General features: G+C 33.2%; 1 protein-coding gene across 1 annotated transcript; it reads right to left on the bottom strand.

Annotated features, from left to right (window-relative positions):
- Nucleotides 1-10,636: 10,636 nt before the first annotated feature.
- On the bottom strand, nt 10,637-21,125 carry LOC105342155 (uncharacterized). Its single transcript, XM_011449036.4, has 5 exons — nt 20,996-21,125; nt 14,114-14,231; nt 12,705-12,753; nt 12,528-12,605; nt 10,637-10,885 (listed from the first exon to the last, which is right to left on the bottom strand). Exons 2-5 carry the CDS (start codon nt 14,229-14,231, stop codon nt 10,666-10,668), a joined length of 465 nt encoding a protein of 154 aa, XP_011447338.3. The 5' UTR covers nt 20,996-21,125; the 3' UTR covers nt 10,637-10,665.
- Nucleotides 21,126-25,908: the final 4,783 nt, after the last annotated feature.

Here is a 25,908-nt window from a genome sequence, read left to right as displayed (position 1 = left end):
AAATTAGTTTTAAACGTACGACTCTTTTTTTCAATTCTAATAGGGTATGTCCTTTAGAAAAATCTTGAACCACACACATTTTAGCAAATAAAACGACAATTGTTTCATTTTTTTATGGGGAGGGAGGTGGTGCCGGTAAAGGACATGTATTGCTTGTGGCAGTTGTGCTATACTCTCATTTGTTATAATAGGTAATACTACATATTGATATAATATGAAAGTTTCCAATTACACTGTACATAGCTTCTATCACGCATTTTGACCCGTGCGATAGTTTAAAACAATTTTCAAAGCATTTAATGTAATTCAACCGATCATTTTTGAAATTTAATTTTCTGGATCCCCGCCTGATACGTCCGCCTTCTTGTATATTAGAATTACATGTACGTTGACCATATGTACACATTAACTTCATCGGCTATGTTATGGGACGATAACATTTTTTATCAATTTTTTTGCAGGATATGTAACAAATAACAGCCTATTTGTGGGTTTTTGCACTGATTATTTGAGATAATTTGCCGCCATCTTTTATGCATTCCACACACCACTCACAGTTTCTTTATTTGGTGTTCTGTGTGTATGGCGACAAATTGGTAAATTTGCACCACTCACCCCTTGTAGCTTCATCCTGATTACATTTTATCTGGCTAAGTGTAATGTAGTAGTATATTAAATTCACACATCTTTGTTTGCAGTGCTTGTTTACATCTTTAGAGATTTACTTACAAAAAAAGTAAACATTTGTATGACTTATATGTAATTATTGTCAATTTTGGTGCGGTGGGGGGTAGGGGGTAGGAAACTACAGAGAAACTTAACTTGGCTGTGAAACATATGCTTTTATTCTTTCTTGTTGATATATCAATGAATGAATTATAACAAAATATATGTACAACAATTAATTTTGAAATATTCATGCACAATCAAATAAAGGGTTTTATGTTCTCTGCACAAGAAATCGGCAATGTGAACAAATTGGCACCCTATCATCCCTACCTTTAATTGTAGAGAGTAGGTATCCTTCTATATTGAAAACAATTCCAAAAGTAAGACTCATAATAAGTTGTTTACTGAGGAAAAGGAAAAAAAAATTGTATTTATTAATAATTCCGTATGATGTGATAATATCTCAATGATTTGTTTATAATCATAGTACTAGTGTATCACTGTATGCATACATAAAAACGATAAGTAATGCTTATATTTATTAGTGAAACAGGACAGATTATTTATATTTAGATTATTTAGATACATGTACTAATCTTCATGCGGGGATCTAGAAAGGAGGGGGTCAGGGGATCTGGACCCCCTCCTCGGGAAAATTGGAGCTTATTAAATTTACATAGTAAAATTTTTTAAAATTGGCCTATGACCCCCTACAGAAAAAATTAGCTACGCTTATGAAGTTCTCTACCATAACCGCATTTTTACACAAAAGGGGTGAATAAACCCCGGTTTTAAACTATTACTGGTGGTGAAATACCTTAGGGTTCAAACGCATCAGGTGGAAATGCACCAGGGCAAACAAAATCACTTAGATCCGCGAAGCACACTGCATTATTACTAGTCTACTTAGATATTCTGTGTAAAAGTAAATACAAATAATTATTTAGTTAGGTAGGGAGAAGTGAACATAGCATTTATTTGTATATAAGAGCATGTACGTACGATTTTTATTTAGAACAGTTTGATGTCGCTAGGATACATATTTTCAGATCCTTGATTTGATTGGTTAATTTAGATATTGAATCTCGAATTTCGAATCTCGAATCTCGTATTTCGAATCTCGTATTTCGAATCTCGAATCTCGAATGATCCTTCTCGGCTTTCGTAGAAAATAAAAAATGCACGTTAAAAAATATAAGTTTTCTCATTCATAGAATAAGATATCACTATCTAAAATGTTCACAAACTGATTGATACACATGTATAATACTTTCGAGTGTTGTGAAATTTTATGGAGTCAATGATCAAATTTTGCATGTGTTCTGAAACAGTTTTTGCGAACTTTTTAATATTTTTCCATTGTGCGTCACCCCATTATAAGAGATCAAACAGCCATTAAGTTTGAAAAGTTGTACTAAGAAAAAAACAACAGCCTTAAACCTATCTTTCGTGGCAAATTTCTAGCAGAGGTATTTGAGCATTAAGAATAAATAGAAAACTTTATTTGTATATAACTACATATATTTATCTACCTTTGCCTTTTAATATTTTATATAATTTTTTTTTTAAACTGAGAAAAATTAAAATCGATTATGATTTGATTCATTTTTATTTTGTATGCTGAAGACAACATTCGATTAAATTTGTCGAACTCTATTAAAAATACGGTGATGTGGGTGGTTTTCCTATACTCCAATGCATGCATTTGCTTTTGAATCGTGGGTCAGGCGGAGGTAAGGTTAAAGTCATAACTTGCAACACATTTTTTTTTTAAACAAATAGTGGAAAAGGAATATTACATTTAAAATTATAGGGGAAAATATCACATTTACATGTAATTTTTTTTTACAAAATATAAACTTCTCATTAAAAGCCATAGAAAAGGAAATAATATCCCTCAAACGCATAAAAATTTGCAATTTACCATTGATACAAAGTCAAATGAAACAATCTTTCGGAGAGAAAAAGGGTGGTAGAAAGGGCATGGTTTTGGCAATAGATGTATTTTAAATCCAACTTTAAAATTCTGTTCATCTTGTTCATTGTACATGTATAACATAAAGTCTATTTTATAATAGTTCTTAATTGATAATCCAAAGTAATGTTAAGGTCAAGAAGGTGCCTACAGATTTATGAAATTCAAGATATAAATTCTCTCTATGATGTTTTATAACAATAGCTTTGTTTGATGGGGTGTATCGGGGCTTTTATTTGTGGTAAATGCAATGAAAAATCATGTCTTTACGTGCCATTTTCAATGAAATATGAAGGAAATAAGTAACACATTTCGGAGTTTTGTCCACTTTTACTAATGAAATATATCTAGAATGCCTACAGTCTCTCTAAACACGGCGTAGCACACCCCTTGCAGAACTCGTCTGCCTTTTAAGCATGTTTACAGACAAAAATTAAACATTTGTTGCAGTCGACATTTTTAAGTTCAGTTAAAACTTCAAATGCTAGTAAATGTTTTGGAGCAGTTAACTTTAAAAACCTGAGGAAATTCCAGTTCTGTGGCTCCATGTTTGTTAAAACAATTAGATCTCATATTTTTATTTAATACATGTACATGTACAGACTACTTTCACATGATATTTAAAATAAATTTGTTCAAGTTGATGTTTTTTTTTTAAATTTTATTACTAAGTATGTAATAAATATAATAATAGGTACCTTTTTTCCATATCACAGCCTGTATGAGCCCTCGACCATTATTATCCCTCGAGCCTTCGGCGCTCGGGCTGATATTGGAGTCTCGGGCTGATAAGGGCTGTGATAAGGAAAAGGGTATCAATTATTCTCTGTGGGGAAACTTAGGATAGAAACACCCTTTTTTCAATTAAAATATGTCAGTCTAAAAATGCAAATTTTAAATATAGCTCATAGGGACGAAAAAATTACTTTTATTAAATGATATCGAATTAGAATATCTTTTGGGGAACGTGTGTCGCCTCAAGACATTTAACCTTGGAGCGGGGTATATCCTATGTGCATATGATTACGTCGTTTAGCTTATTAACATTCGTATTAACGCGTTCTGTATGGGAAAATGCATTGCATCACAATCAATTAAAATAATCAAACCGAAATATCGAAAATTTTCAGACACTGCATTCTTTAAATTCATCGTTTAAATTCTATTTTGTGATAACATATGATGGAGAATATTCATATCGCATTCATAAAATGAAAATTAGATATCATTGACAAATATAATGATTTCTGGTTGATAAACTAATACAGGGGAGGTCCGATAGTGTGTATCTGATACCAACAGGTGTAGATAAAACTTCAAAAGGCAACACTCAGCTGATTCTATTTTAGGCAATGACGTGTATCTGTGTATATAAACGAGCGAGCGCAGCTACTACAGCGGAATCAGCCGGATAGCGACCCGTCACGGTCCACGTTCAACATGGGGGTGGATTGGAAACGGGTCCTTTCGTATCAGAAGTAATAACAATCATTTTGATCAATGCTTACTTCGTAACCTCCCTGGATTTTCGCGTCTAGGGTCTGTTCCCGGTTCTTGGGCCCTCGCCGCAGCGACCCCGCCTTCACTTTCTAGTGCTATGGGGTTGGCGAGGATCACCCAGTGACCACAGCAGAGACCACTCACTCGGAGGTTTTCTACTGTATACTCCGTGGTTTGGTGCTTGTCTGTGGTCCAGGGTATTTATCATCGAATATGTAAGGTAAGTAAATTCTGAATGGCTAAATCAATGGGAAAATGTATGTATGATTGTATAATCGTAAAAAAAGGTTAATACTCAACAGCAGCGTGAATTAAAGGTAAGCGAGAGTTCAAAGTCCGATTAAACCTGCAAAAGTACATGGTAAGTATATTCGCTACGAATTATAGGGAGGTTACGAAGGGAGGCCTTGGTCAAAATCTTGTCATTGCTCTGTTATGAAAAGCAGCATACTGTGTTTACAAGTATTTGTTTAAAGCTTGTTGTCAGGGGCTCGGTCTGTTTGAGCTTGTTGGTGGACAAGCCTCGTGAAGAGTTCATTGTCGGGACGGTCCAAAATACAGACCCAGGGTCGTTGATAAGAAGCTCCTGAACTAATGTTTGTTTACACGGTTTGTCTGTCTGTGCATCAAATGGACAGATCCGGAGGGACATGCATCCAATGAAAAAATAAAGATATAAAACATTTCTTTGTTGTCTGGACTTGATGCGTAATATTACGCAATATACGTGATATTATACCAAACATTAAGACTATTCTTAAAAGCCATTAGCTAAATCCAATGAACAAAAGGACCTGGTGTAATATTATTTTTAGCAAAAGTCATAGAAGAAAATTTTATTCAAAATTTTATTTGTATATGTATTCATTTAGTACCTTTGTCGAATAATATTTTCTTCTAATGAATGATTGATAAATGTCTAAATCAATATTGATTCGATTCAAATTTAAATCATTGTTATTGAAATGATATGCGCTCTGATAGAGTATTCAAGTTTTGCTTTGATACGCCAATCGATATAAAAAAAAGTTTTATATTCATTTCTGAAATGAAAACGACTGAAACTTAAAAATGTTTTAACTCACTGTTGATTTTAGTCTCACTTTTTACTCTATTTCGCTTTTGCTAAAGTAAGGCAGATCAAAATCGAACTGGTCAATACTTAATCCCCGAAGCCAGACATAATTTGTGGCAAACAATGATGCATTGTAAATGTTAAGGCCAAAACCAATGAGACCATGTTATATAGAGAATAATACATACCCTTTGCCATACCACAGCCTGTATCAGCCCGAGACTCCAGTATCAGCCCCACGGTGGCAATCGGTGAATAACCAGAAATAGAGAAATTTCCTAGGTCGGTGACGAACTAAAAGGCTGTTACAACCAAGTTTTAAGCTGATATTTTCATCTACAAATCATAGTTTGTTTGTTCTATATTATGAAAAAAAGCATTTATCTATTCTGATTCATTAAGTTATACAAAATAAACAAGAAAGTATATTTTGATCGAAACAATTTGACATCAAATGATTTTTTAAAGTAACGGTTGCTATTTGAAATACTGATATGTTCGCACCGGCTATAAACTGAATACGATGCACCGGCTACTATATGAAACTTAAATTTCTTTTCCAGCTAGAAAAAGAAAATCAAACTTATGGCTGCACAAGCCTAAAAAATCTAAAACACATCACACAGAATGTGAAGCATCAAGTGCTTCAACGATTTCAACTCCACCAATTCGCGTTCAACCATGCAGCTCTAATCTACGAAATGCACCCTTAAAAGCCATGATTCCACAGTAACCTATGACATATTAAGTCTGTCCAAAGTTACTGTTTCTTTCACCTTTGAGCCATATTTTTTTTTACAAAATACACATAAAGAGAATAAGAAAATTTAAAATCAATTAAAAGAAAAATATTGAATATTTGTTTATGGAGGGTATCCCTTTTTTACCGGGAGATTTTCACAGGAATAAAAACAGATTTCTAATGGAGATTTGTAATTGGAAAATCTGATATCTTTTTCCCATTCGGAAGAGTCTCAGAACACCTTAACATGATTTTCTATTGATATCATATGGGTATCAGAGTTCAAAATTCACTATATATACCGGTATACATCTCAAAAAATGCAAGTTAGAATTTCCAAATTGCAAAGTTAAAATTTTTGTTACTCGCAAAAATTTATGATGTACTACTGTATACAGGGAAATATTCTCCCGTTTTATTTTCGTCCCTTTCGCCTCTTTTGTCAGCGGGCAAGTACTGCGCGTCCCCAAGCACCTGTGATATATTCGAGGTGGTTTCGAGCTCTGTTGGAAAGGTCGGAGAGTTGCGAAAGTCGTATTTTTAAACGGTTACTATAGAATAACATATTTCAACTGTATGAATCAATGCATATATAATACATGGATGTTATTTCATTGAGGTTAGAAAGTGCACATTTCCAATAGAAACCGGTGTCGTTGTCTAATAGTAGCCGTAACATACGGCTTATCGAGTAAAATCGTCATAGTTTTTATACAAACATAGAAAATGGATAATTCTTGCAATCAAACTATTCTGTGTACAAATATTAAGAAATCAGCCGCTTCAATTTTTAAAAAAAAACTTTGATTTTGGCGCAATCATGTCCAAAAACTTAATTCGACTGCACATGTGCCCAAATCAACGACAGTTATTCACGAAGTTTTAAGTCAATTCTTCATCTTGTATGTAGGTAGCTGGATATTTTAGTGTTGAAATGTGTGTTACGTTCCGTAAGGGTTGTCAAGTTTGCAGGTTAATTAAAATCTTCGAGAAAATGAGCATTTTGTTCAATCTGAAAAGAAAAATACTTACTGTGTCGGACATCTTTTTCAGCTAGTAACCGTATAATTTTCGAATAGAAACAGCGAACGTCGTTTTTTTACGGATAGCAACCGTTTAGGTACTACACCGTGAGCCCGAGGGATGATATTGGTCCAGGCTGATACAGGCTGGGATATGGATAAAGCGAATCTATTATTATATTTATTACATACTAAGTAATAAAATTTTTAAAAAAACCCATCAACTTGAACAAATTGATTTTAAATATTATTTGAAAAGCCTGAACATGTACATGTACATGAATTAAATCAAAATATATGATCTCATTGTTTTAACAAACACGAAGCTACAGAACTGGAATTTCCTCATGTTTTTGAAAAGTTAACTGCTCCAAAACATTTGCTAGCATTTAAAGTTTTCAACTGCACTTTAAAATGTTGATGTAACTAATGTTTTATTTTTCGTCTGTAAACATGCACAAATGCCGAAACGAAAAAAGGAGTTCCGCACGGGGTGTGCTACGGATCTGTATCATCCCGGTGGCCGATACGAGTTTTGTGATGTCATCTGCATCACATATGCAAAAAAACTGTATTTATTACGTATGCAATGAATTGGTTTAAACTAATTTCATCGTTATATGATTAGGCCAATGAGGCCAGCCAGGTCAGAATTTTGAGGATGCCAAATATTTGATAGCATTACCATATCCAGGTAACAGGTTGAATGTTCCTGGATCTAACAACAGGTCTTAAGCATGTAGTGTCTGCATCATTATTTTTAGTAATTACATGACTTAAAACTTTTCTTTTACGAACGTCTTTTAATAAAGTATATGTAGCTATATTGTTCCATCGATATCATCGCTAAAAAGTGCGTTCGATATTCTAGCCTTGTGCACACAGCCATTCAGGGAATGCATGCGCCTTCAATTTTATTTGGGGAAAACATTTCTAAAACAGAAAATACAAATTTATATGTCTCTCTGTTTGTGGGGTGGCGGTCTGAACCCCTTCCCCAGGATTCACATTGTTATTCTTCTAAGTAGTAATTATAAACATCGGAAATTAGATACCCAATTTTAACATTCCCTGGGAAATACAAGTCCACTTTGCAAGGTGGTAAAAAGGTACATGTACATGTACCGGTATAAGGTATATTCAATAATTGTGCGCTCTCTCTCTCTCTCTCTCTCTCTCTCTCTCTCTCTCTCTCTCAGCAACAACTATGTTTATAAGTACCCGAAAACATGCCTTGATGGGGGTTGTTGTGACTCAGTATTTCTCTTTATCACACATTCTTCTAAATGTAACTACTAATCAAAAGTTAAAATCTTTCATGCAATATCATTGTCACTTTTGATTTAACATTTGGCACCAGCTAGGGTATTTCATTTACAACATTCTGCCCTTCTCTTGGTTACTATAACTGTCCACAAGGTATTCTGTAAAATTAAATCAGGCTGACTTCTAATAGTCAATATTTTGTGTAGAATAGTATTTAAAGCTGATTGGTCCGATTTTATATCAAATTTTATGAACGCTTTTAAACAATGGTTATGCTAAGTATATGTATAATAATAGACATTGCAACAGTTTTCCCAGTCAATTAAGCCAAATTTCAATGAAGAAAAATACGTACAAAATTTGCTAACAAAACAAACGACATAAAAGGGTACCGCGTTATTTCGCCTCATGTTAAATTTCACCCCTGACGACGAGACGGGTATGGTTGTATTACGACTTTGACATCGCTTTAAATAAAGGTCGAAATGATCAGACAAATTACAAATAAACATGCGTACATTTTGTGCTAATATTTCTGAAGAATCAATGCATAGCATGCGGGTTGAATAACCAATCATTTGGGGGATGAAACCAAACGGTTTCCTTTTCTAAACATTCCCGTGATGCATTTTGGTTTGTTTTTTCGTTTGCCCAAAAAGAAATTATTAAATTGCAGAATCGCTCCGAAACGATTTTGGAGAAAATTAATGAAGTTGCAATGAAGATTACATTGAAGTTACATTGAAAATTAATCATTATAAACGTTTTTGAGACTGTAAATGCCTTTCATCTAAACATTTAATCCATATAATGGAAGAATTCAACACTTTTCGCCAACGTACACATATATTTTCTTTGTTACAGAGACAATACACGAAACGCATTCTATCGTTAAACCGGGTCCGTAAGACAACTATCATTTTAACAATAAAACATTCTTCTTCTTCACTCTCCTAAGAAATTTAATGTGAATATTTTGCATGGAAACAAATATTTTTTTGCCATCACGATGACAAAATTAAAGTAAGTACATGTACTAACTAAAGTTAATATGTATATTTGTTATTTCATAATTTCTTTCATAAGAAATCATAAATATATATGAACAGAATATGTAGCAAATTTCCAATGAAAATTTATACTTATTTGTATTATCGTTTCTGAGTTTATTCATGAAAAAATGATATATTGATGAAACATAAACTAAAGATCCCGGTAGCGTGAATGTAATGCACACGCGCAAGATTGTAAAATCCAAAAAATCCAGATGATTTCCGGGATTTTTTGAGGAGTTTTCGTTGATTATGAATTAGCGAAGCTTAGTTGAGAAAAAATAAAAACAAATTGGTAATCTTCAAGTACCAATGATGTTTAAAATATATAAAACAAAAGACAGCACTCTTATCGGTATTAAAGCCAAAAAATTCGAGTCTATTATTTTAATAAAGTAGTATAGATAGATAAACTCTGTCTAACGTGTTATTTTATTTTTTTGAGACTGTGTTTTCAATGATCAGATGAGTATTTTAATGAAATAAAAATGTTTGACCGGAGGAACCCTTTACTAAATAGAGAAACTGATACTTTGAGTGTGTATAGTGTGCTGTTTATTCAGCCGGATTTGTATGTACCATGTTTCCGGTTCAAGGAAGCTTCACAAAATTGATACCGATCTTTTTGTCTCTCATGTTTCATCATGCAACTTTCTCCCCCGCCAATCAAAATAATAAAACGAATGCTCAATCAACCAAAACTTTGGGCTAATTATATGTTTATATTGATTTTCACGAGCCTGGTAATGGGCAGGTATTTATGGCACATGTCGTTTATATCGACTTCCTAAAAATACTTAATAGTGTTATTTTTTGGCATGTTTATACGTTTTTGTGGCTATGGAAACATTTTGAAGTGCACCTCGGTAATGGGAATGTCATCTATGCACTTAATCACTTTTGATTCCTCGACTCCAAAGTATTTTATAGAGATGCAAATAAAACCAATTAGCACCAATACGTTTTAATTTGTTTCAAGAAATTTTTGCAAATAAAAAATCAAAACCAGTGAATTTAGAACTATTATCAGCGTAATACTAGGGTGATAGCTCCATCAGGTATAATGATGCACACCGACCAATGGATCAGTTGATGCAAGTGCTCCGTGCATTCTGCATCGCCTCAAATATCACTAATACATCTAATATGTCGAGGTTGTTCGCTCCCATAAGATCTCGATCCGCGAACCGGTGTCATAAAACAAAGAAAAGTATGGCCACAGGGATTGCCTAGCAATCACAGACAATCTCAGCAACACTTACTGCTAGAAATTCCTTCTGAACTTGTGTCCAACAACAATCCATCAGAGAGATTCAAAAGCAAATCAAGCCAACAAAATGTAGAATATATCTTTATTGTAGGAGTTAGTTGTAGCATATTTTTTTCCGAGGGTGGCAGTAAGGGTACCTCTGACAACAATCTCTAGACGACTCGCAGCTGTATCCATACCAACAGTCGTAACAAACTTTGACTTGAGGGTCACACACATTGTATCGTCTGCAGCAATCGGAGGAAGTTGAACAACGCTTCCGGTAGCATTTGTAGTCCGGAAGTTGTTCCCAAGGACGCTGGTAGCTTGACACTCTAAAACACAAGATAAAAGCATTATCAATACAGGTAAAAATCGAACCTTTTGACGATTAAAATGCATTTGACTCAATGTTGCGGAAATGATCCTAATGTATAAAATTACAGCAATTAGCTATCTGGACTGATAATGATTAATTATACACTTTTGCTGACAGAAATGTAATGATCCAACAATGAAACCGTGTTTGAAAAGGCAACGTTACTGTTATTGCGGTCAGCTGATAAATTATTTGACGGAAACTAATTATGTAGGCGTCATGTTTGAACTCAATGTTTAATCAAAGTACACTAAACTTCAAATAGATCAATTTAACTTAGTTTTGATGAACATTGCATATCGCAAAAATCCTCTCTGTCTTTTGATAAATAAATTTACATTTAATGACAATCAATACACACAATTTAATGATAATAGAAGTGTCATCAAAACAAAAATCATAAACGTCAATGCCACAAGCTACCAGGTTAACGATTCCCAGAGGTGTACCGTAATGATGACATTTGTTAAATTCAATAAAATGTTCGTCCGAAATTTCATAAATTGCTTTTCTTTCAGATGTTCATTAAAACAAATCACAATCTGCGTTTTCATTGCATTTATATTGTGATCATTACTGCGTCGGAGAAGAGACCAAACACATTAAACAAATGCATTGGACGATTGATAAGTGATGAGTCGGAGTAATATGATCTACATGTTGTATATAGTCATATTTTATTAGTCTTCAAACAAATTGAATGTCATTAATGACGCTGGATTTCTATTGTTTAACAAATGAAACAGTGTAAAGAAAATGTACATGTTGTCCATTATGACATATGACAACGGATTTTATTATACTTTCATGTTAAATACTGAAATCTGATTGGTTTAGACGGAGTTAATAATCCGTTCTATTACCCTCAGCGTTAGCAACACACTAGGCAACGGATAACACAATGAATTTTTAAATGCGCGTAAATTATGCACGTACGGTTCGCCGTGGAATTCACGTCATTTCAATATAAAAGCAGTAAAGATTTCTTTGTTTTCTTAAAAATTAAGACATTCAGTATAATAAAATAAATAGTGCCTGTTTTGGAGAATAACAGTTGAAATTGACACCCCGAGAAAACCATTGTCAACCGACACGAAGCGGAGGTTGACAATGTTTTTCTCGGGATGTCAATTTCAACTGTTACCCTCCAAAACAGGCACTATTTATATACTAGTTACTGCAAACTTCGGACAAATTACGAAAATTGTTTTCTTTTCTTTTTGGAATAAAATAATATGGTTTTCGGACTGAAGTGCCAAATATTAGGAAACATATGATGACATCACAAATGTAACATTTGCCTTAATTTAATCAGAGTATGTATACTGAGCATGCCAAACCATACAAGGAATCTCCCAGCGCCAGGACAAGAATGGAAGTATTTGTCTAACGTGTTGCAATATACATAAAAACATGTCGCTTAACTCTCTTTACTCTTTCCTTAACACTAATTATTCCTTGAACAACGTCAGTTAACTGGTCATTGTGTTGTATTAATATTATGTTTTATTTTAATTCTGCCCACAAACAATTTCAGTTTGATAGGAATACTTAAATCGTGTCTAAAAATTCATTTCTTACGATAGAATCGCTAGTACCTTTGTCTACTTCCGGAATGGCGGTAAGCAGGCCTAGCCCCGTTATGTGACCGGAAACCGTATGACATCATCGCGTACCTGTCCAAAAAATTCAAATGATTCCGTAAAGACAGGATTAGGATGAACACTGTAAATTAATCGATAACACATCCCAAAAAAATCAGCAGTATACATTACCTTTTATCAGTCATCAAGTCTGTGTCTAGGGCGTTCTCTATCTCACTCTCTTAATGAAAAAGAGAAAACAGGATAAGTAAGTAAAAGTTTCTTGAATTGGCTTGTTTCTGTCTATAACTGACCAAAACTGTTGCTAAAAGACGAAAAAAAAACCCAATAAATATGAGGTACTACATGTTGTGTTTTATGCAAATTATGCGTATGAGAACAGAACAATGCCTATTTAATCACTACGAGGAGTTGTCGAACTGTGCAGCTGCAGGCTTATTTTGAAGATTTAAAAATCTGAAAAATAAAATATGAAGAGGGTTCATTAGTGTCCTCTCTAACTCAACAAGCATTTATTGAGAAAAAAAGTTTGAATTTCGCACATGAATGTATGTAACTCTGCCTCAAAATATGGTACCCTATTTTTATCAGTCGGCATGGGATCTATTTTTAGAGCAAGAAAAATTGAGTATATACTTATAACCCCTGTGTCTATGGAGACACATTGATTTTATATTTCAACAAAAAATATAACTTTAATGTACCTCCGTAGACACAGACAAAAATATATCGTGGGAATTGATGGTTTGTGAGACCCATTTAAGAATAGGGTAGTCTTCAACCATTTTTTGAGAAAAAGGTATTAGCTTACTTATTTATGTCATAATACCTTTTTCTCAACAAATGGTTGCAAAGTGGAATACATCAACCTCCTTCCATATTTTTTTTCAATTTTGAATTCAATCTGTAGCTGCGCAGTCCGAAGTGATTAAAAATGCATTGTTCTGTTCTTGTATGCATAATTTGCATACATAACAACAAGTAGAACCTCATGTTTATTGCTTTTTTCTGAAGGCAACAGTTTTGGTCTGTTCGAACAGAAACAAACCAGAACGAGAAATGTTTACATTCTAATCCTCAATGCACAAGATAGCCGCACATCCCACTTATTAATTTGTTGCGGACTAAAGAAAATGTCTGACATTCCTAAACATTGTTGCATTTGTCACCAACAGTGTTTTTAATGATATAATGAACATAAACATCTTTGTATGTATTTCCACCTTGCAGTTCCGTTTGGTAATGTTGATTACAGGTTCTAAATTTTATGTATTTGACTCGTTTGGAAGTTTTTATAGATATATTTTTTATCTAAAACGTTTCTAAATAATTCTGTAATTCAAATATTTTTGAACCAATATTGTAAAAACTGATTTATGAGAGTTTCATTAACAACAGATTTCAGTCAATCGATACTTTAAAAAACTTAGTGATTAATCCAGACACAAGATGATATAGTCTGAGTAAACGCAAAGTATAGATCCAATGTTTCCGACCACAAATGGCAATTCCATTTATTTATAAATCGTTGAATCAAAGTTACAGAAAATCTCAAGGAATTTGAACACTGAAATGCTTACCTGTATTTAACGACAAGGTGAGTTCTAGTATAGAGACGATGATTAATGCGATGACGAGAAGCTGTGACCGAAATGATCCCAAGGGCATGTTCATTCTGTTTTTGTCCATAATTTCCATCTATAGTAAAAAAAACAATCAGCATTGAAGATAAACAGAAAAAAAGGAGACGAACTGTTCAATGTCTACACGCCACAGAAATGGCCTGAATACTTGTTTGATTGATTGGGGATTCTGGTCCCGTTGAGCATATTCCACGCTTATAGGGACGGCTTCTTGTTTATTTCAATTAGACGATGAGATAAATCCGTCCTCGGAGGGAAAGGTTTAATCGTGGTACATGTATTACCTGTAAATGTTATTAACTCACCTGAACGCTAGATTAAACCCTCATTAATTTTGCATCTCCTGTTCCATGATACAGATATGAATTTATTGTCAAGTCATACCTCCATATTTAACGGCTATATGCATTATTCAAATCTTTTTATTAACTATCAGAAATAATCGACCTACGTGTTGATGGTATAACAAAATTGGAGTTATTCGGCATCAAATGTCTAGACAACCAAATAGCGTGCTGCTCGTCAACTATCTCTCTTCTTAAAATAGACACCGTCGTAATCATTAGTGTGATTTTAGTTTTCCAGTGTGGTTTGTGTTGATTTAGAGCGAGAAGATAGAAACAAAATACGGCATTGGAGGAGTTATTTTTCACGTCGCCTTGATAACTGCATCATCAACTCTGTACTATGTCTGTCTGTCGGTATGAATGAATGAGGTGATGGGTTTATAAATGTGGGAATGAATGTGTTCATGTATATGTTAAACAATTAACTTACAATTTATAATTATATGACAAAATTCAAGCTTATTATTTAATATCCAATTATCCTTTGTCTTGTATACAAAAATATCAATAATATATCACTCTGTAAACTCGTAAATAATACTAGGCTATATTCTATATTCTATTATTATTTTATAACACCACTTCTTGACTTTGTATTTTGGAGAGGGTTTATATATAGGCTTTGCCTGTTGCTTAATCCATTTGATTACTCAATAAAATATGTTTAAATCAGAGAGACGAATCATAACCAGTCTGGTTAAAATAAAATCCTTGATCCGTTCCTTTCTTTCTATTGTCGCTACACGAGGAGTAGCGATAGTAGAAAAAAAGAAGCGGATCGAGGATCTGATTTTAATCAGATTGAATCATAATGCGCTAGTTACGCATGCTCTGTCTGTTCACCTGACAGCAGTTATCAAAACTACAACGTCAAGAATAAATCATTTGAAGCGTCTAATTACATTCTGTTTGGAATAAATTTACAATTATTTTTCTTCAGCTGTTGGAAAAAGCGGAAAAAGTAAAATAGTTGCAACAAGATAGAGCTATTTGATTGCTGATATTGCGTTGGCAATGTTACAATTAACATATTTAATTAAAGAAGGTACATGTAAAACCTCTATGATTCATAATAAAATCATATTTAACTTTTGGGATAACGTTCTTTTAGAAGTCAGAGAAACTGTTAAATTCTTTTAAAGCACTGACATTGTGACAAAGTCTGTCGCAGACAGATAAATCGGCAATTATTATTAGTATTCATCATGTTAATATCTGGATAAATATACATGGGATCTAAAAATAAATTTTTCACGGTATGATTTAAGGAATAAGAAATCATTCTTTTAGTATTATGAGGTGGTAATTTTGGTCGGGGAGTGGTCAAATCCAATAAAGCCCGAAGGACTTTATGATAGATTTGACCGCGCCCCGACCGAAATTATCACCTCATAATATTCAAAGAATGATTTCTTATTACTTATTTTTATATTATTTCCAATATCTACAGTTTAAAACAATATTTTAAAATCACTATTTCGTTTCATGTAGCACATGCTATGTATTACTACACGGCGCAGCCAATAACGTGTTTCGGTTAATGTTATAAGACACGCCCATTTTGTGTCGCTCATCTTTTATGAAATTACAGGGTTATAGGCTTCAAACTTATTCGTAATGTTATCACAGACAAAGACAGTTGAAATGTAAATATATGGAAATAAAATCAAATTATAGAGCTTGAGTAGATACTACAGAGTATATTCACTGAACGAACTATTTGATCATTTGACAGATTACAGTAGTACATATGTAGGTTCATATGTATTTCATAGGTTTATAGTGTCGCCGTGATGATGTTGGTGTATAATTATGATCTTGGATGACTTAAAATTCATGATCACGATAAAGTAATAAAAGGTTTGTCTTACAAAGATATGTTTATGGTATATTTAATTACTAAAGCTACAGCATTGTTATTGGAAGGTCAAATATTCCAGGCGTACTTGTTTTATGAACTAATAACACCGGACGTCGTTATTTCGCACATAGAGAAAGACACTAAGAAATGGCGTCATTTGACAGAGGAGACCTTAAATTCATCGAATATAAACCATTTTTCACATGAAAACCAACAGACAGGAGCGACTTAGACATGTGCTGACATTTTGAGTTGACGCCTTCTCACAGAGGTTAGACAAAAAAAACCAGCCACTAATTCGTTTTGGGATCATTCCGCATAACACTCCCCAACACAGAGATCGCATTAGATATAATCTCAGTCCAACGCTTCGCTAGGAAATAAGGTGCAAATATAATTAATCAGGGAAAGAGAAGGAGAGAGTCAGTGGGTCTGGAAGCGGACTGTCTTCTGTTCCATTGATTGGAACCATCGCCGACATTGAGACTGACCAGATCAGAGATTCATGCAGTGATTTAGAATCCAACCTTTTTTGGTATATAGGTTTACCTCCTTATCAAATAAAAAATACAATGATTAGTAAAGGACGGCGAAATGATTTATCTACGAAAAGATATATCCGCAAATCCAAAAGGCGGGAAAATACTATGTTTGGTAAAACCGATTGAGGATTCCGAGCTGTTGGTAGTCCAGTTGGTGACTAACTAAAGATATAACTCAATCTATCAAAAGTTTGGCAAGAACTGTCCAAGTAGTCAGAGAAATTGTTCACAAGAAAGCCATATAGTTATTGCTCCGTAAAAGGGCCTCAAGGTGTTCACCAATTTATAGCTCTTGGAAAAGGCATGCTTATATGTCTAATCAATATCTTTTAAGTTAAAGATAAATTAAATATCACCAGATCGCAACTACTTGCAAGTATTATGCATGCGTTTAGGTGCAGATGCAGTCTGTTCCAGAACAGACCAGTTAGATTTAGTTTCTTTTATTGTCAGAAAATGATAAATTGTCGCATGTCAAGCAATCATCAATATAAGAAGATTTTGCTCTGGTATTAGATGAAAAGAAATCTTTTCATTTTTAATAGATTAGAATAAAACTTATCATTCAAATTCCCTAAGTCTTCAGTCGGGTCAGATTTACATGTACCGTAACCTATTTTACATTTATTTGATTGAAATGGTGGTAAGAAGGTAACCTATAAAAACGTAGAAATTTTGAATATGTCTTTTTTAATAAATTTTTAACGTATTCGTCGATGTTGTTGTGTTCAAAAAGCCAATAACAGTCCATAAAATAAAAATATAACAGGCTAATCAAATTTGTTTTTACATATAATATATTGAGGGTTTAACATTTATCATGGTAGGTTTCCAGTTTAAACAATTAATATCCGATATTAATCAACTTTATTGTAAAATGGATGAAAACACATATTAGCTTTCATGTTGAAAGGCCGCTTGTGCATCTGAAATTCCTTAGATTTTGCAATTTTACGCAATCTGGTTTTATAAATCAGATGTTTCGAGAGGAAGATCTCATGTTTCATGTTTACCTACAAACCTGCAATGCAAAGATCGACTCTAGAACCACCGCGTGGGTAATTTACTATAGCTTAGCACCAATAATCCCTCCACTCACTTGTCACTTTGCAATACTTCCCCCCATTTATCTCATTACTAGCAATGCTAACCCCAATGGAATACCTTAGGTATTTTTTGTCTCTCCGATTCAAATGTCATTATCGTAAAACTTGTTTAAATATTGTCAATGCTTTCAAGCTTTTAAGTAGTAAACCCAGCACCTATTGTTAAGTACACATCATCGGGACCTTTAGAACACCTAAATATTGACATTAAACAATTAAACATTAAACAAGTTATTGATTCATTATATTGAATTCTGGTAAAATACAATTAGATACATAAAACCATACATGGGTAACCCACCTCCCTTAAAATAACGTATCTCCTGGCATCAATCGGGAAAAGTGCACCAACTACAACAATATATACTAGTACATATAAATCAAAAATTGTACCTATTTAACCTTGCATTCCTTGTTTTATCCCACGCCTCCTTCATTGTCAGAATATAAGGAGGGAGTCTGACAACCAAAGTTAAATACACTGGAACTATAAATCTTCATACTTTTATTAATTCGATTGTATTATACGCAAATTATGAACTGTGGAAACAACTGCTTTACTGTTTGGTTCTGCGTTATGCAAATGACCATTTCAATAAGATCTTTATTGTTTTTCATGCCATTTTACTCACATATTCTATGAAATTGCGTTATACGCAAATGATTCATTTTGGAAACAACTTCTTTTGTCATGATGTCCAATGTCTGTTCTGTGCCAATGACCATTCTAATAAGTTTTTTATAATCTGCCTCGCCATTTTAATTACATGTACCTATTTAAATATGGTTGCATTGCATGTTTCATTAAAATTCAGTGGCAAAAACTTATCCAAACTTTGAACACATAAAAAAGGCAACAAATATGGACACAGAAAGAACAGCGCGGAGAACGAAGAGATTCTCTGTAGAAACTCAATGCTTTATTTGTGGTTCTTCCAAACTTCTCTTTTAGAATCATTTTAACGTGACCGTGGACTTTCGGTAAGACGTAACTATCTTTTTCTTGCATCAAAAACAATTAAGTTAAAAATGCGCTGGTTTCGAGTGAAGTGTGCATAAATTGCGTATTTTTAGTTCGAAAGCCAGACAAATCTTGTTGATTTCAAAAGAGCCATAGCTAAGTGGCCAACAATGAAATAGACAGCCCTACGTCACATTGCTATTTAACACAACTACCCAAAGTCCAAGCTCTTGTTAAAATGGTTCTAAATATTCACTGAAGTCTCGACAAAGAATTTTTCGAAACCCTACAAATGTATTTTAGAGTTTTATTGCAATGATGTGCAGTATACAAATGACGTCGTAATGTGTACTCTGAAATAACATTTTCTTTCTAAAAAGTAATATGAGCCGGCGAAATATAAATAAATTCTTCGGCTCTCTAGGGTAGTGGAAACAAATGCTAACGAGTGCTGACGCGGAAAGGCGGTGTGAAGTTAAGCAACTTTTCCTAAGGGAAATTAATCCCTGCTAATGAGTTGCATCTATGCGGCTCACAAAGCGAGCTTGATCATACTTTTTCGTAGTAATCGCCCCAACGGCACCTTATGAAGAAAGAGAAAATCTTTATACAGAAATGATATTCTTCAAATTTGATTAAGATCGCACCTCGATTAATTGAATTTATTTTAATTGTTCAGACTTCGGTTCATTTTACTTGGGCCAAAGATGGATTAAATGTTTATTCCTTTACTTTTCTCAATGCAAGAAATGATTGAACGTAATTATGTTCATATCACTTAATTAAGAGTAATCATTACAGACAGAGACTAACTGACTAGTTCATTCCTTGGAGACATGAAGATGACAGTGGAAATAGTTACACTAAATAGTGTGGGATCCAAAACTGGAAACCATGCACATATTGTCACAAGGATGCTTTTTGTAGGACCTTATCTGCGTCATATTAATATTAATTTGGAATAGATAACTTAGGATACATAAGGTTTCAATCTTGATTAACATTCTCAATGTTCACTGAAGTATTTCAAAAAGGCTAAATGGTTGGGGCAATCTTTTTAAGACTACATTTATCTATTTTAATAGGAAACCTTAGTTAAAGATATAGGAAAACATTCAAATCTAAAGCTATTATATCAGGAATATTTCTTTGCTAAACAAAATAGTTCATAGTCTGAAAAATCGTGTCTAAAATATTAGGAAAGTCTCATGGTTATTTTGTTGACCATCTAGCCTTCTCAGAGCATTTCTAATTACATTCGGTAAATATTTTCACTATTTCTTCAAATGTAAACACAACTGTTCAAATCTTTTCTAATAAATAATTAATATCTCTAATGAAGGTCATCAAAAAGCAGTTTGAATGAACGCATCGATACAACTGAAAATAAACAATAACTATGATTCAATTTTGGGATTAACTTTTTAAAAGATGTGGACACAACATTGGCTAACAGCGTATTTGCAAATGGTGTAGCGGTTCTTCGTACAATGACAGAGGGTTTAAGTCCCGCGGTTGAAAACAAACATATAATTTTTATGAAAAAAATACAAGAATCAAAAGAGACTGTTCCCAAGCTTTGATATTATCTACGAAGACAAGAGACTCTTGGAAGCAATATGCAATGAGCTTGCATGTTTGTTGCCTACAATTATATTCACAACATAGTTCATGAAATATCAAGTAATTCAAAGTTCATCTCTAGTACTACGAAAAATTTGATGCATGAGATCGAAACTTTGTGGCTAGCATTAAACAGTTTCATCTTAATCTGTGGTGTTTAAAATATCATAACATTAAATTTAAAAATACTTGATAAGTAATCAAGTAGTATTCAATTAATATAAAATTCTTTTTTTCTTTTGCAAAGCATTCAAATTTTCAGTTTTTCAAGTCAATGTAAATTTTGAAATAAAATGCCTTGGGCATCATAAGCCCATACATAGCATGTAAACCAAACAGATCTGGGCTATTCTTTTTTTTTTCCATCATTATATCTTACCTCAGTCAGATATTCCAATTAACAAATCAGCTCGGAGTCTGAAACGAAATAAGCTCACACCAGAAAAACCATGCTCTTTAATCGTAGGAACAAGTGACATCAATATATAGCGGGGGGCCTTCATATTGAAGCACGTGACGCTTCATTGATTGTGCTCACGTCAATGGCGCGGCAAATTTTTTTCGACGCAAATCATGGAGTAAAAAGAGCCGATTGAACTTTTTGAGACTCTAATGACTCCCGAGGCGTTTCGAATACAATCTTCGGTATATTGTACGTCTCCTATATCACTAGTAATATTGCCGTCCGCAAAGACTGATGGCAAGTTGCGAAGGGCACCATTGCCTCTATGAGATTTATTCCTTGTTTTTATCATCAAGAGAACTCGAATCAATACTAGTATATATATATTTTATTATTAGAGAATTAGTCTTAAGTGACAGGATCGTGACTTCGGATAATTGTTTTTTTTTAGCACATATGAAGGAGTGAAATGAAATATTTCATACCGATATTAATAAGGCGATGTGTTCAGGTATATTTTCTTTATATAAATGAAATTATCCTGTTTCCATGATAGGACCTAACCGATTTCTTCAGAAGTTTCATGTATTTTTCCTTATTAAACCGGAATAAAGCAGTTTTAAAATAAATATCCTTTTTATTCTAATGGAATGTAGACTTGATTTCCAGAGTCGTTTTGTTATTATCTATTTTAAGCAAAATAAGTGTATTTGGTGCAGCTTTCACCAGTAATTTATTAAAACTAAGGATAATCCTTCAGAAAACTTATTTCGGATTGAAACGATTTTTTTTTCTGGGAGCCGATTCTTTGAAAAATAATGACCTTATCATCAGTGGAGGTCATACAACGGTCATAATTCAAGGTCGTTTCGGTTCGAATTGTATCATTATGCATAAAATCCGACTCTTCGTCGGCAACATTTTTGAAACGATTAGCAAAAAACTAGTTTGGTAGATAAATATTTGCACAGTATATAGAAATTAAATGTGATTTATTGACAAGCACAAACCATCTCTCCACAACCATCAAGTTCAGGGTCAAGTAAATTTCTGCACGCAGTCTCGTATTGGATCAAGATCTATAGTCTGTCCCAAGTTATTGCTTCCATCACTTTTTGATGATTTTTAATAAAAATACACATACCTGTGAAATAGGTACAGTTGAAATTGATGAAATGGAAAATATCCAAGATATCTTTTTTAACAAATTATCCCTTTGCTGACACTCATAAAAGTTTACAGGAACGGAAACTTTCTTACGAAGATTTATAATGGGAAATGTTTACATCTTTTCTCCATTCGGAAGTACTCGGGACACCTCGTGCAATTTTTCAACGTTATCATCCGGGCTTATTAATGGCTGATGCAATGCAAAATCCCCGTAGACTTTCTATTTTGGTATGTGTATTGAAACCTGAAGTGGTAGAGGGGACCATTCAAAACAGATAATCTGGACATATTTAATTTAGTGGATGAACGTAGTTTGAGCACACAGGTATTTATTATTATCGAAATATCAAGCGAAAAGTGGTGGAAGCAAAAACTCGGGACAGTGTATACTGTGGTTTCATCAATATTCAAGGGTATCAATTTTCGTGGATAAAGTGAAAATCACAGTTTCAAGGATACGTAAATTCGTGGCCAATGACCCTATCAATACAAAATGTTAATAAAAATTGCCTTTCAATGAACATTTAACTTTGTGGATCAACTAAACAATGAAATCCACGAAAATTGGTATTTGACGAATATTGATGAAACCACAGTAGTAAATGAAATGATAATGATATTGGAATTTGAAATATGAATTTCTTTATTGATGTTTCACAACAGTAGCTTTTGTCAATAATGAATATGCTGGGGTCTCTTAAAATATGAAGTAAATTATAACTGGAACTAGAGCAGAGCTCGTGGCAAAGCCACGAGTAGGTCTTCCGTTGTTGCTGCGAGTTGAAAATATATGTGATATGGTGTCAAACGATTATAATTACTAAACTTTCAGTTCTGCTTTTGTTATTAAAACGTGTTGTGATTGAAAGCCTGCATATAAAACGTGTTTTGAAAAAGAAAATAAGAAAATGTTTTAGGAAAACTATTTGTCGCACACAGTTTATGTAATCGTAACAAACATTATTTAAAAAATTAAATATTTAATGGCGAGTTAAATTTTCAGGGGGTAGCAAGCATTGTTGTAAACAGTATGTACTCATGGGTCATGTCAGGAATTGTGTTTTTTTTTTTTAAACCGAACCCGTTTACAAAACACGTAACCTTTTCTCTAAGATAACTTCTTTATTTAAATATTTGTAAATTTTTGAAGACAATGTGCAATTTAGAATTGTTGCGTGCTGACAAAATTTACAGACCCTGAAACGTACTACTATACAACAACAAAAAAGCGTGCGACTTACGTGCGAAAAACGTTTCGTAATAACCGTTTAGCGTTTCGTGTGAATCGTGAAGCGTTTCGTGTAAACCGTTTAGCGTTTCGGACAAAGCGTGCAGAATTTCGGACATTGCGTTTAAATCTTTTCGAGCAAAGCGTGCGAGAACCATGTGAAACGTTTATCAGATTTCATTCGGAACTCTCTGACAATTTGTTTCAAAATGGAGCCCGTGTTTTACATTACATGTACTTTAAACTGTTTGTGATTGGCAAAACTCTCTTGTAGGTATTTTCATGAAAAAAAAAATCTAGAAGAAATGATATACTTATCTTTTAACAAAATTGAATTTATTTTTAACAAACAAAAGAAAGGTATATGTATTAAAAGACGACTAGTTACAGAGTACATGTATAAATAACGTTTTTATACGATGTTTCAGTACTGGTACAGTTTTACCGGTAACGAATATTTGCCAGTATCGAATAATTTTTAGAAAAATTATTGGTGGAAGACAAAGTTGAGGTTTTAAAAAATTCTAGCTAGGTGATTATAACACAGAAATAAATATTATATCAGTACGTGAAGTTGTTTGCCATTTGCACGATTATTTACCGAATTGTTTAACAATTAAAAATGTGCCCCAGATATGAGCTACCGGATGTTCAAAGCAGAAAAAACGAAAGTGTGAAAACAATTAAGCCTAACTATGAAAATAAGTTTGTTATTGATCCCTATTTAGTGAATAATTATTAAATTTAATTCATTTAAAAAGATAATACATCATATCAAATAATAATGGAGCTTTGAATGAAATTACGACTTCAAATAGAACCACGTGTAGTTTTCCTAGTTACGGTTCACTGCGACAGCAGTATTATTTGGCTGCAAAAATTGATACGGGAAAAACAAAGGAAAATGGCAACTACTTATCATCAATTACTATTATAAAGTGTTTTTATGAAAATTCAATATTATAAAGTAACGGAAATGAAAACTGTTCAAGTCCAGTTTCAATTTGACCGGAAAACGGTATGATAAAAATAACGATCATATAATTTGTTTAAATGACATATTCCCACAATCGTTTTTCCTTGTTCATTTATAAGTCCATTAACATGTACCTCTAGAATATTTTTGAAATTAATTCGCCTCAAAATATTCGGTCAGAAGTGATAAAGGGCGCTTAATTCGATACTGGGAAACGAATTCGAAACTAGGAAACTGGAGGGGGTGTTGAAATTACTGTCTCCGTAATTCATCCTTTATATTTTCGGAAGTTTGATACAGTTTAGAAGGACAAAGAAACGCGATTTAAACAAAAAATAAAAACATTTGGAATTTTGATAATAATAGTTGCATGCACGAGAAACCGCATACTGATTCGTTACCGGTAAAATAACTGTACAATATTAAAATTCGCTATACATAAAAAATATTAAATACAGTTAGCAAAACATGATTTCTGTTGGAACAAGCCTTAATCAACTTTAACTTACACGAGCATGTTTTGATAAGCATGTATCTTTTTTTAATTTATTTACATCGATAACTCTTATTGAGACCACTCGCGGCACACATAACCTCGGACATCGGGTGAGACCTGCACCTGGCTGAACCTGTCAATCAAACTCTGTGTATTTGTTTTCATTGGATGGTCAAGCGTCTCTTTTTTTGTCAATAGCCAATGGAAAAATTAATCACTTCAAGGTAATTGGAATCAGTATCTGATGAAGCACACAATTTAAATGATAGAAAATTTATTAATTATTTGAACAAAATTAAATGTAAACATAGAAAGAAAACATACTGATCATTTCTATGAATTGCGGGAAGTAAGTTCTTTGGAATCCCGATTATAGATATTTTTACAAGTAATTATTTTAATTACTTAAACCACTGTTAACGGAAAACAAGACGTAATTAACGCACAGGGATTTTCCTACAATGTACACAGTCATGCAATAAATTGTTAAGGGAATCTTTACGAATGGAACTTAATTCAAATAGATCATGATAATCTATATACACTGAACGCCGTTATACATGTAAGGAGCGCCGGTAATATATACGAAGATTGAGTCAAAAATTTAAATCATTTTTATTTCTGGTTCTTTTCAATACAATGTTAAATTACTTTGAAAAAAATCCGAAATAGTAATTACAACTTTCTTTTTTGTTTAATCATTTGAATTTTTTCTGAGGTACATGGATATGTACAGAACATATTTATTTACGCGAATGATACGACATAGGAAAAAAATTATCGGATGTTTGTATAACATTGTTTTCTAACGAATGTGACTAATTTAATTTTAAATATTTTTCAACATTATCAATGTAAATAATATCAGATTTATTTCCTGTTTGTATTTTTACATCGTATTCTCTGAAACCAATAAAAATACTAATGTTAGAAGAAAAAATAAAATCCCGCCGAATACTGAAAAACCGATTTCAGTTTGTAATCATACGGATTTTTATTTTTGGTATTGACTATTGAGT

The sequence above is a fragment of the Magallana gigas genome, chromosome 2, assembly GCF_963853765.1.
Source record: "Magallana gigas chromosome 2, xbMagGiga1.1, whole genome shotgun sequence".
NCBI lineage: Eukaryota > Metazoa > Mollusca > Bivalvia > Ostreida > Ostreidae > Magallana > Magallana gigas.
The sequence above is the reverse complement of the archived record's forward strand: the minus strand, read 5'-3'. Positions and strand labels throughout refer to the sequence as shown.

Bases quoted from the DNA above. Each gene is read 5' to 3' on its own strand.
- LOC105342155 (XM_011449036.4), bottom strand. From the start codon at position 14,231: ATGGAAATTATGGACAAAAACAGAATGAACATGCCCTTGGGATCATTT. The intron at 12,754-14,113 runs GTAAGCATTTCA...TTTTTCATTAAG, and splicing joins CACCTTGTCGTTAAATACAG to AGAGTGAGATAGAGAACGCC. The intron at 12,606-12,704 runs GTAATGTATACT...TTTTTTGGACAG, and splicing joins GACTTGATGACTGATAAAAG to GTACGCGATGATGTCATACG.